Raw genomic sequence first — 13,503 nt, 5'->3', positions numbered from 1 at the left:
ATTCAATTTTACTGAGTATTTTTTTTCTTTATGCTTTCTTTTTATGTTTGTTCTCGCTTTATTTTGCTCTTCTAGTTTTTTGGAGAAAATCACTTAGATTATTGATTGAAAATGATTACCCTTTTCTAATATGAGTATTTCGTGCTATATATTTCCCTTTCAGCACTGCTTTAACTGTGTCACAAATTTTGATACATTTTCATTTCAGTGTTTTTCATTTCAGTATGTTTTTTTAAAATTTCCCTCGAGACTTTCTCTTTGACCATGGATCATTTAGAAATATGTTATTTAGTTTCCAAGTGTTTTACATTACTATCTTTCTGTTATTTGTTAGTTTCATTACATTTTGGTCAGAGGACACACTATGATTTTAATTCTTATAAATTTATTGAGGATTGAAGTATGGCTAGGATATGGTAAATCTTGTAAATATTTCATGAGCACTTGTAAAGAATGTGTATTTTGCTGTTTTGGGTGGAATGTGCTATAAATGTCAGTTTGATCCTGTTGCTTCATGGTGTTGCTGAGTTTTGCTGATTTTCTGTCCAGTTCTATCAGTTAAGAGAGGAGTGTCGAAGTTGCCAAATTGTGGATTGGATTTGTGTATTTTTCTTTTCATTTCTACCCATTTTGCTTCACATGTTTTGCAGTTCTTTTGTTCTGAACATATACATTTAAGATTGGTATGCCTTCTTGGTGGATTGACTCATCATTATTTAATTTCCCACTCTGTTCCTAGTAATTGACTTTGCTTCAAAGTCTATTTTATTAATATAGCCACTCTAGCTTTCTTTTGATTACTATTTCTATGGTGTATCATTTCTCATCCTTTTGTTTTCAACCTACCAATATTGTTACATTTGAAGTGAATTTCTTGTCTGTAGATTGGTTTATTGATTTTGCTAGTCTGTCTTTTTTAATTTGTATTGTTGCCTCACACCATTTGCATTTAACGTAATTGTTGGCATCTAAATCTGCTGTTTTGTTTTCTGTGTGACATCCCTGTTTTTTACTTTTTGTTTCCCTGTTTTGCCTTCCTGTGCACTACTTGAACATTTATTATTATTCTGCTTTACCTGTAGTGCTTTTGTGTGTATTTCTTTGTATAGCTTTTTTATTGGTTACTCTAGGTCTTAGATGTATATAACACCACATTTGATTAGTGTCAGCATTTTAGTAGTGAAAACGAAGGGTAGAAATCTTACCTTCTTTATGTTACTTTACCCTCCGTGTTTATAATATGTTTATCTTTAATACCTTCTTACATACATTGAGAAACAATCAGGCAATATAATTTTTGCTTCAACTTTTCAAGAGAAAAAGTGTATTGTGTTTTTCCATCTTTTTACTGTTTTTCAATCATTCTTTATTCCTACTATCCCAAGATTCATTCTTTTATCATTTTCTTTGTAAGGTCCTTGCCTTACTCCTTCGGGCACTACACAGACAGGATAGAATAGACATACACAATAATTTATAAATGTGGTCTTACTCTGGTTCAAGGTGGGGGAAGTAGGAACCAATCTGCTGCCTGCTCAAGAGCAAGACTTCCCCCACTCTGGGAGGGATGGGATAAGAGTGAGTAGAATTGTCACAAAACTTTCTTACCATTTGAAGATGGCTTGTACTTGATCAGACATTTGCTTATTTGCTCTAAAGCTTTGATTGTTTTCTTCAGTGCCTACAGAGTTGGTTCAGATAGCTTCTGGGGATTTTATTTATGTTTCTGTGAAAATGAGAGCTGGGAGCTTCCTAGTCCACTATTTTGCTGATGTCCAATAATAACTTTAAAGAAAAAAATGTAAAATATATATAACATGAAACTTAACCATTTTGATTATTTCATGTCATCCAAGATGTCTAATCTTCTCTGTATCGTTCCAATTTTAGTATATGTGCTGCCGAAGCGAGCACCATTTCAGTGGTATTAAGTATATTCACATTATTGTGCAACCATATCAGTGATATTTTAATTACAAATTATTTGCCGCCTTTTGCATTTTTCATTCTATTTGACTTTTCTGTGGCATTTTATTCTGCTTTTAAATTCCTTCTAGAGTTATCTCAACTTTAATGACGGCTATTATATCTTCCTTCCCTACCTCTCTGACTGCTTATCGACCATTTTTCTTCTGCTTACCTTTCAGATGTTAATGTTTCCCAGGGTGCTAGTCTTGACTCTTTTTCCATTCTCTCTACTGTATTTCCCCGAAAAGAAGACCTAGCTGGACCATCAGCTCTAATGCGTCTTTTGGAGCAAAAATTAATATGTAAGGCCGGGTCTTATATTGATTTTTGCTCCAAAAGACGCATTAGAGCTGATGGTCCAGCTAGGTCTTCTTTTCGGGGAAACACAGTAGTTCAGTTCAGATTTTTATCTTCTTATACTTGCATTATCACAATATCCTCCTAATTGCCCCCCATTTCTACCTGTCTCTTCTTGTTCTAATTCATCAACTTTATCGTTGCCAGACTTTGATAAAATAAAAACCAGTCATGTGACTGTTCCCACCCCACCCAAATTCCTATGGTTCAAAATGGATATCAGAAGATAAATACCCAAATTCTTAGCCTGATGTTATACCTTTACAGCAGTAATCCATCTTCACAACTTTGTCTTATGCACCTCCTTCTCGCTCTCTGGGACCAGAGCGTCTGTTCTCATTCTCTAAGTTCTCCTTGCCTTTTCTCTCTAGATTGCCTGGCCCTACCTCCATTTTATTCTTTGTAAATTCTGTTCTTAAAAATCAGCTCAAAAAAAACAAAAAAAGAATCAGCTCAAATTACATCTCCTTTATGAAGCCGCAATTGATTAAACATTCTTTTCTCTGTTCATGTAGTACCTACTTATAACACTGAGGATCTGTATTACTTACTGTTTCTACCTACTAACCAATGAACTCCCAGATACAGGAAGTATTTTATTATTATTATTACTGTTTTCCTACAGAAGAGGAGGCAGATTTATAAATAAATAATTACAATATAACAAATATAATAATTCCTATAATAGGAAGCACATAGGAAGTCATTATTTTCTCAGGGTGTTGGGAAAAGCAGCAACAAAGTAAATGACATTTGAAGCAATCTGAATATAAGTAATGTTCACATTCCAGGTAGAGAAAAGAGCAAGTACAAAGGCAGTGGGTTAGGGTGAGCATGGCCTATATGACATTACTGCATAGATGCCAATGTTCCCTAGAACAGTTATAGTGCAAAAAAATTAATTATTCTAAATATTTAACAAAACATACAATGATGCCTGAGCGAGACTGATTGGAAAGACTGATTGGGATATATGCGTGTAGAGAAAATGAGGGAGCATTGACATCTGTGTAGTAATGTCACACTGGTTAAACAGATGTTAATTGTTTTTAATATCAGACATTGTTCAAATTCCCTGAGGAAATGCTGTTTTCATTTTTCTATCTGCTTAATTTTGAGAAATTCCTTATCTCTTTATCTAGCAAAGAGATTTATACGTATGCAAAATATTTTCTCTGCGTGGTACATTCTCTGTCATCGAAAGTTTGACAGAATTCTTTTAGTACCAAAGGTCAGCCTATTTTAGAAATAGTTTGGTTTTCAGAAGCCTTAGTTTTACTGCTGTAGTTTTAATGAGTTATTTGGTAGTTTCTCAAAAACTGTCTGTTTTTAGAATAGTAACCATTTAGATTTTGAAATCTTACTTAAAAATGAATGTTTTTTATACATAATGTATCTTCCTTTTCTAGTGTTGTTATATTCTCATACCTTATAACAAATGAATTACTACTAATGGATCTAATCCTAAATGATATTTTACATAGGACTCTTATTTTTGTAATTCAAAACTATTCAGAGAGCTAAAGTTTGTAGCAGTGTTCAGCTGAATAGTTTCTCCTGCTTCTCCTTTTGCTTAAGTTCTGTTGTGAGATAACACAACTGATGTGTTTGCCCCTCCTAATACCAGCACTTCTTAAGAAATGTGAAATGTTCATTCTTTAGAGATTCTTGTAAAATGTTATTCTTGGAATTATACCTGCCTTTGTGTGTTTATGTGAAATTACTTCTCTGATGTGACTAGCTTCTTTCAAACTATACCATTGTGACTGGTCTGCTATCTTGTTCAATTATGAGTAGCAAAGAATTTATTGTAATTCTTTGACATTGATTGGCTCCTCTCTTATATATTCTCTCCCCTACATGTCTTAAATTGACGGTTAAACTAAATGATGGACATGTTGTAAACATAGAGGGTAGCTTTCCTTCATGCCTAAATCATACAATTGCCTGAAGGCGTAGTAGGACTGAGTACATGCTTTGGCTGTCATTCCTTGTGAATTGTGTTTGCTCTTGGAGGAATGTTAATTTCTGTTAAGATCTTGAGTTCTGGTACTGAAATATGGACTTTAGGAAGTTGGGAAGTCTTATTCTTTATTATTTTTAGAGAACTTCGGAGTGTTGAATAAAAGTCAGGATCCCTTGCCCCAGTTTATGGTTGGATATAGACATTCCTAGTGTGTGTAGCTCCTCCACTGCATTGACCTGTAGCCTGTGTCCCCCTCCCCCACCAACCTGTCTTGAGTCCCCTTAGTCTCTGTTAGTATGTGCTTTAGATTATGCTAAAAGAATGCCTTCTTGCCCATTTTATTTCTGTGATAAAATGCATACAATTTTACTTATGGTTTATACTGAAAAGCCATACTTCATCTCATGCTACTGTAAAATTAGAGTGTATAGTTATATAGTGGAAGCAGCTAGTTTTCATTAACAAATGCATGATCAAATTCTGTGGTCAAGCAAAAGTCAAATGTCCCAATGTGAAAAAAGAGAAAAAATCATAGGTGGGATTACTGCAGTAGGGCAGGGTATAACATTGTGATCTAAGACTTACTCTTAAGTTTTTATGACCACATCACTAAAATGTTTATTTATGTATGTCATTTTTATCAATAGTGAGACTAACTTATAGAACTTTCAAATGTCAGCTAGAGAAATAAAGTAAAGAGACTTCACTCATTTAATTCTCACAAATCTATTACGAGTTGTAGGTAGCTAATATCCTCATTTTACAAAAGAGAAAATTGAGGCTCAGAAAAGTTATGTGACCTGTCCTTCCAATTGTAACATGCAAATATACTGTTTTTTTTCTCTTTAAAATGCTTTTACTTTATTTTTTCATGTTTGAATTATTGAGTCATCTGGAATTTGTTTTATTATTAAGCATGACTCAGAAGTCTCCATAGTGCTGTCCAGTTGTGTGAACATTTGCCGAAGAGTGATGCTTTTTGTAAGGCCCATCTTGCCCCTGTTCTCACTATTGAATGACCAGTAAGTTAGTTCTCTTGCCCTTTCACTGCAACAAGTCCTATAGCTCATGCATTGATTAATGCTAGTTGGTGCAAAAGTAATTGTAATTTTTGCAGTTATTTTCAACCGTTTAAACCACAATTACTTTTGCACCAACCTAATATTTCAGTTCAGTGGCATTTATTGAGTTCTTACTAGGTATTTCATTTAGGATGTTTCTAGTCACAAGAAATAGAAAATTCAGTGCAAAAAGAGTTAAACCATAATGGAAATGTATTAAGAAAGCATAGGTTGAGCGGCTTCAGAGTAGGTTAATTCAGTGGTTCAACAAACATCAGCAGGGACCCAGGTTCCTTCCATCTTTTGGCTCTGTCATCCTCTGCCAACTTCTCTTGAGGCTGGCTGTAAGATGGCTGCTGTCGTTTAAGTGTCACGTACATACGCGGTAATTTCTCATGAAAGGAGGGACTGTGTCTTACCTGTATCCTTTCAAGAGAGAAGAAAATTTTCTCAGAAACCTTCCTGTAGGTTTTCCCTCACCTTTCACATACCAGGTTATTACCATTTTCCTGTATTTAAGCTGAACACTAGCAAGAATAATGGGCCTCCATGTTTGCCTTGGATTAGATTAACCAGCCTCTTGGAGCTGGGGAAGGTCTCTCCCTCCTTGGAAGCTCTTAGTCTCATGGAGGGAGGTGGGTGGCCTGAACAAAATCAAAGTTAAATTAGGAAGCTGGGAATAATTGTTGGGGTAGGCGAGCCAACAGTACCTGCTATGCTATGAATAAAATGTGATGCGTGGTCCTGGGATTAACTTGCTCAAGGCGCTCGAAATCTAGCTGCAAAGATGGAAGTAAAACATAACTAATACAAAGGGAACTGTTAGTTTTAATAGGTAGTTTGGGGAAGGTTGTGCAGAAGAGGGGGAAATGTATATTAGAATACACTGGAGAAAAAGTAGTGAGCCAGAACACTGGGTTTGAGTCCCAGCCAGCGTACTTTCTAGGTATAATTAGAATGACTTGTGATTTTCTACTAATTTTTGAATAATACACCTTTGCTTTAAATATAGATGTTTATTCTCAGTTCTTAATTCCATTTTTAAGAGATTGAGGATTTTTAAAATCACGTTTTTATCACGATCATGTTATATGTATTTTGATTCTTACACAGCATACTAGCTAGCTGTGTGGCATTGGACAAGTCAGTTAATATTTCTCATTATTATTTGCCTTGGCTATAAAATGAGGTAAACAAGGTAGTTTTTGAGGTTCTTTTCTAACATTTAGTAATTTTTCTAAAAACTTATTTGAAGTAAGAGTGGAGGCAGTTATTTTAAATATATTTACCAAAGAGAGCATGTGAGTAAAATTTAATATACATTTTCCTCTCTTTTTAAAGTTTTATTTGATATTAGAAAGTATTTAAGTTAGTATAAATTTAGATGTTCTGAACCTTTTAGAACTGGAAAACGTCTTTGGAAGTAGATGTTTACTAGGAGCTCTTAAAATAATAGTTATTATAAAGTATAACAATATATTGAGGTTATCACATTATAACTACTTGGCATTTCCCAGACAACTTTAAGGTGTCAAAATTTGGCCTAAAATTTTTGTTGTGTAGCTAATAGTACAGTAGTCTACCTACCCCCATCCGCAAGGATGCTTTCCAAGACCCCTATTGGATGCCTGAAATTACAGATAGTACCGAACCCTATATATGTATGTTTTTATATATATATATATATACACACATACATACACATACACTTTACGGCTTCTCTTTGGCATATCAGAATTGCCAGCCTCACTACTCCTGCACTTTGGGGCCATTATTAAGTAAAATAAGGGTTAATTGAACATAAGCGCTGTGATACCATTACAGTTGATCTGGTAACTGAGATGGTTACTAAGTGACTACAGGGTGGGTGCCATATAGGTACAGTGTGGATACGCTGGGCAAAGGGATGATTCACGTCCTGGCCAGAATGGAGCAGAATGGTGTGAGATTTCATCGTGCTACTCAGAGCAGCGCGCAATGTAAAACTTACGAATTGTTTCTTTCTGAAGTTTTCCATATAATATTTTTGGACCAAGGTTTACCGTGAGTAACTGAAACCACAAATAAGGCGGGGGGGGAATACTGTACTTGCAGTAATCTATAGTCGGTATAATTTTTTGGAGTGACACAATGCATTGAAACTTAGTATCTAATCTAAGAAAATTATTATTTCTTTTTTTTTTTTAGAAAATTATTATTTCTTGAATAATGTAATGTCTTTGCTGTCGAGCATAAAAATCATGGGTTTATTGTACATTTTATGCCATTTGTTCAGGTTATTGTTCAAGGCACTGTGGGAGAAAATGAGATAACTGTGGTTTCTGTCTTGAAGAACTTAAAATCTAGTCAAAAATTAAAAAAAAAATACTCATATTTAATTTACCGTCTCCTAGAAAATAGTGAATTTATTGGTTTGGTTTTTCAATTTAGAACAGACCAAGCATTAGCTGGTCTTTCTAAAAATTAAGTTCTCATGTAAAGGTTCTCATCTCTTTTCTGTAAAAGAATTAACAGAAATACTCATGGCTTATAAGACTCTAAGAAAATTATCTCAAGAAGAGATGAACTTCCTTTAGTGGAGAAGCTTTTTCTTCAGGTCTGCACAAACCTCTGAATTTTGAAAAGACAGTATAGGATGTGTTGATCTCTTAAAGCAGTCAACAGTATGAATATTATTAGCTGTGTTCTCCGTGGTCCGTTTCCAACTCATACAATGATATATTTTAAAGCCTGTTTAAATTTGACTCTTCTTTTTAATTTCTTAGGGTAATATTTTAAATATTCTTAAAGAGCTGGGTGAATTACACCTCTGTCTTAACACAAGTAGAAAGTCTGTATGTCCTCTAGCTTTAATTTCTCCTTTTATGAACGTGACTATGTAAGTCTGCAGAAGGTGTGTCTTCTTTTGCTGCTTCTGTTTTTATTCTTGGGCTCTGCTAGATAAATAAAATGAAGAGTACTTGGATTTGTCTGAATGTTCCTCCCGTTCCTGCTACATGACAAGATATAATATAACCTGGATAGATGCATTCCCATTTCAACACTGATTGGTACACCTTTACATTTATGTAAGCCTGCACTTGCTTACATAATATTTAAATATTTACTTAATAGTAAAAGTAAAAGCTCATGTTTGTTCTTTACTGATGGTTGCCTTATAAAGTGCGTAAAGGAAAAAGAACCCTTGTGAAAATCCAATGTTTTTATAATCAAAAATGTATCTAAATACAGAATTTATTTTATACTGAACTTCACATTTTAGGAGCTACTATTTAGTTACTTTGTAAAATATTTGTAGTCACAAATATAGGCCATTTGTTTTTGATGAGTGTCTATGAAATAAATGCAATAGTAAGGGGGAGTAAAGAGTAAAATTTTATGCCTTTATCAAGGGAAAAGGGCATGAGTTGAAGTGAGTTGTAACCAGTCCGTGGTGATTTTGCTGCTCCTGTGTCTTGGAAAGTTAGGTGAAAAATCTATATATAAAATAAAAACAAATTTTTTCTTTTCCCAGTATTCATGTAACCTTGTAGAAGGTGTTACATGAATGCAAGTTGTATGAGAAAAGGCAAGTTAAATGTTGAAGGATGTATTTTATTCTTAACTCATACAAAAGGACAGCGTTCTTAGTGTGATCCAAAAACTAACTATTTGTTTGTTTATTTGTTTAGGATGGATTGGATGCTTTGGTATATGATTTGGATTTTCCTGCCTTAAGAAAAAACAAAAATATTGACAACTTTTTAAGCAGATGTAAGTAATTTTTGTGAAGGTTAACAGTAGACTGACTGTATGTAACGAAATTTTGACTTAGATAATTCAAGCCCTTCTTTTTTCCCTCTGTCTACTTTTTGGTTATTTCATCAATAATTCCTACATAAAATGAATAGGAAATGGGAAAGAAACTTTATTACTGTTTTGATGCCTGTCACGAGAATCTATAAAACTAGTCTGCAGAGAAGGGATTGAAAAGTAAATGGCTAAGATAAATGTGTTAAAATAAGCATATACATGCATGCACATTGAATTTCAATAATGTTATATTTATACTTATTTTTCTTTTATTAAAAAATTACCTATTATATTTTAATACCTGCAGGTAAGAATAGATTACATATGAAAAGCTCTCCAGAAATATGAGAATTTTTTTTTTTCAGGAAAGCTGATTTATGTTTAAGTTTTACAGATGTTCTTTTCTAAAAACTCTGTTTTGGATTTTGATATTAGATATTATCACTTAAAAAATTGATTAAAGAACTTATTAAAATAGTTTCAAACTTTTAATCTTGAAGATTTGATAATAAGATTTAGATCATATTTAGGTTGGGTTGGTTTTAGTATTATCTTTCAATTTTGGTTACATATGTTTTATTAAAATGTTTTTCTACATAATCAAATGTTTTTACTGTGTTGTAATTTCTTTTATCATTTCCACTCTGAAATCTTCCTCAGAATTTTACTTATCAGTTTTATGTCTTTTTAGTTTTCTGTTTTTCATAAAAATATTTATTCAGCCTTAATTTTATTTTGGAGTATGGTACCAGATCTGAATTGGGAACTTTTTAAGTATGAAAGTTTTCTTAATTTTTCACATCTTACTGAAATTGCACAAAGTTTTATTACTGTTTACATTTGCTTATCTCCCTACTTAACGATATAGCAAAAGAACACACACAAAAAAAGATGGAGAAATCTGACCATTTCTTAATTGATGGGAGGCAAAGGATAAGTGTTTATTAATACAAGGAGGAGTATGTAATTTTATAGTTAGGGTAGCAAGAATTGAAAAACATGATTGCTTAATCTGTTACTCCTTTTGCTATGCAACATTGCTGCTTCCGTAATATTAAATATGTCTTTATATTACATTTTATAAATAGAAACATCAGTAGTCATAATAGAAATAAGTAAAATAAAATGAAAATATAAGCTAAACTACACTTTTAACTGATAAGCCTGTGTAGTCTAGTCTAGTTTTTAAATTGGAGAAAGTACAAAGGATGATAAAACAAAATTTTAGCAAGTCATGTGTAGTGTCAGGTAAAAACTGTGACCAAGGAGGGTTTACACCAGGATTGCAAAGTTAATTTAAGGTTTGAAAATCAATTAGTGTAATTTACCATATTAGGATACTATAAAAGAAAATCCATATATCATTTCAGTAGATGCAGGAAAAGCATTTTTTTTAAATTCAGTATTCATTCTTGATTTAAAAATATATCTCTGCAAACTAGGAATTGAAGGAAACTCCCTTCCCTTGATAATCTACAAAAAACCTACAGTTCAGATTGTATGTAGTTGTGTATGAATACTTTTCCTTTAAGCTTGGGAAAAGGCAGTCATCCCTCAGCATTTTCATTCAACATTGTCCTGGAAGTTTTAGTGCAATTAGGTAAAATAAAATAAAAAATCATATAGATTCAAAAGGAAGTATAAAATTTTATTGAAAATCCTCAAGATTCTGCAAAGAAAGTTTCAAGAACTAATTAAGTTCAGCACGGTTGCAATGTTTATTGATTAGACCGTTCAGTATTATTAAGTTGGTGCAAAAGTAATTGCAGTTTTTGCAATTATGTTTAACCTTTTAAGCTGCAGTTACTTTGGCACCAACATAATAAAATGTTAGAGTCCCCAAATTAATTGATTTATAGAGTCCATGTATTCTCAGAACCTAAGCAGGCTTTTTAAAAATCAAATGACCAGCAATTCTAAAATTCATATGGAAATTTGAAATATCTGGATAGCCAAACAATTTTTGAAAGTAAGAGCAAAGTTGGAGGACTAACACTACGGATTTCAAGATCAAGACAGTATAATATTAATGAAAGACTAAATTCATAAATAAATGGGGCAGAATAGAGGCCAGAAATAGACCAATATATATGGTCAATTGATTTTTCAATATTCAGCCTTACTTTACACTATATACAAAAATTAACTCACAATGGATCGTAAACCTAAATATAAGAGTGTAAACTATATAACACTTTCAGAAGAAAATATAGAAAATAATTGTGACTGGTTAGGCAAGGATTTCTTAGATGGAACAGAAATAACACAAATTATTGTTTTAAAGTAACGATAGATTAGACTTCATCAAAATTCAAAACCTTTTCTATTTAAGAGACACTGCTAAGAAAATGGAAAGGTGAGCCACAGACGAGGAGAAAATAGTTGCAAAACTTGAAAGGGAACCACAAAATGGCCACGGGGTTTTGAAAATTAATTTGGGGAACGTAATCAGTAATGTTGTAAAGATTTTGTAGGGTATCCGATGGACACGTGTCCCATTTGGGAGACCACCTCAGGGGCGATGTAGATGCCTGATCACTGCACTGTACACCTGAAGCTGAACAATAATGAATGCCAACTATAATTTTATATATATATATATATATATATATGTATGTATATACTTACAAGAAGCGTAGTACAGCATTAGGAATAGAGACAGTGGAAATGTAATGGCTCTGTGCGATGTCAGAGGGATAGTGGATGGGGGGAGGAGGGTCACACAATGTGAGGGATATAAATGATAAATGTCTAAGTATTACTTTGTCTTGTGCACCTGAAACGAATAAAAAAAGATTAGATACTATGAAAAAAAAAACTGTGAAAGGGAAAAGAATAGTATTTTCAATAAATGGTACTCAGACATCTATATGCAAAAGAATGCAAATTCTACTTCACACTATGTACAAAATTAATTCAGAATGTAAGATCTAAAATTTCAAATCTAAAAAAACCTTCATGACCTTGATTAGACAGTTGTTTCTTAGATATAATACCTAAAGTACAACCAACAAAAGATACATAAATAAATTAAAATCATCAAAATTAAAAGCTTTTGTGCTTCAAAGGACACCATCAAGAAAGTGAAAAGAAAACCTACAGAATAGGAGAAAATATTAGCAAATCATATACCTGATAAAGGATTGGTATCTGGAATATATAAAGAAGTGTTACAACTCAAAAAATAGAAAGACAACTCAATTTTAAAATGAGCAAAGGATTTGAATAGACATTTCTCCAAAGAAGATATGCAAGTGACCAATAAGCACATGGAAAGCTGCTCAACATGATTAGTCATTAGGAGGTTGCAAATTATGGCTGCAGTGAGATACTGATACACATCTATTAGAATAACTAAAAATTTAAAAACTGACAAAATCAAGTACATATATATAGAAATGTGGAGCAGATGAACTCTAACACATTTCTAGTTGGTTTGAAAAATAGTAATTAAGGCATTTTGGAAAACAGTTTGGATTTTTCTTATAGTTATACATGCATTTAGTATATTACTCAGGAATCCCTCTCCTAGGTATTTATCCAAGAGAAATGAAAGTATGTGTCCACATAAAGACCTGTATGAGAATGCTTAAGGCAGTTTTATTTATAATTGCTATAAACTGGAAGCAACCCAAATGCCCATCAGTTGATAAATGGATAAACAAATTGTGGTATATCTACATAATGAAATACTTAACAGTGAAAATGAGTAACTAACTGATACGTACAATAAGTGATGCATCTCAAAAGCATTGTGGTAAGTGAAAAAAGCCAGGCACAAAAGGGTATATAATGTATGATTCCATTTACATGACATAACGTTTTCCTCCAACTCCTGAAGTTGTATTAATGTAATATTTCAAAGTAATATATTTTCACAAGATGGTATTTTACATACTGCTGAAATTCACACATAAGGATATTTATAGCTTTTATTAGTGATGTAAAATATTACATCAATATTTTACTAAAGGTAGATGTTTTGTTTTGAATTGCTTTTTGCTAACATATTATTAAATGTAGTGATCTAAGAATACGCCTGGAATCTGGGATAAAATCTTTCTGCTTAGTATGCACTAAGTCTCACTAAAGTATAGCAACATTAAAGTATAGCAACTTGAAATATTTTAAACTTCAGGTCTAACTATATTACACGCTGTTAATTTTCATTTGTTTGGGTTGAATAATGTGTGGAGACTGAAGGGGAAAAGAGAATCTGTGACCATTTGACCGAATACTATTTAGTTAAATAGGAATATTTGTTGTTCTGGACTCTGGTGTGTGTTATCTAAATAACGAGGACTGCAAAGAAAATGTTTATCAGCCTCACGTAAGTGATAAAGATTTTAAGGTGAATTT

At 32.8% G+C, this 13,503-nt stretch overlaps 1 protein-coding gene and 1 pseudogene across 3 annotated transcripts in view; one reads left to right on the top strand and one right to left on the bottom strand.

The window, feature by feature from the left end:
* Window positions 1–13,503, top strand: part of ROCK1 (Rho associated coiled-coil containing protein kinase 1) — a 141,464-nt gene that overhangs the window by 30,825 nt on the left and 97,136 nt on the right. For all 3 annotated transcript variants that reach the window (XM_033087414.1, XM_033087413.1, XM_033087412.1), the window contains exon 2: window positions 9,024–9,105. In XM_033087414.1, coding sequence (XP_032943305.1) covers window positions 9,024–9,105 — 82 coding nt within the window. The remainder of the gene's footprint in view (window positions 1–9,023; window positions 9,106–13,503) is intronic.
* Window positions 1,818–1,914, bottom strand: LOC117012018 (uncharacterized; annotated as a pseudogene).

Source organism: Rhinolophus ferrumequinum, chromosome 19, assembly GCF_004115265.2.
Source record: "Rhinolophus ferrumequinum isolate MPI-CBG mRhiFer1 chromosome 19, mRhiFer1_v1.p, whole genome shotgun sequence".
Taxonomy (NCBI): domain Eukaryota; kingdom Metazoa; phylum Chordata; class Mammalia; order Chiroptera; family Rhinolophidae; genus Rhinolophus; species Rhinolophus ferrumequinum.
Note: the sequence above shows the minus strand (reverse complement) of the source record. Positions and strands in the feature narration are given on the sequence as shown.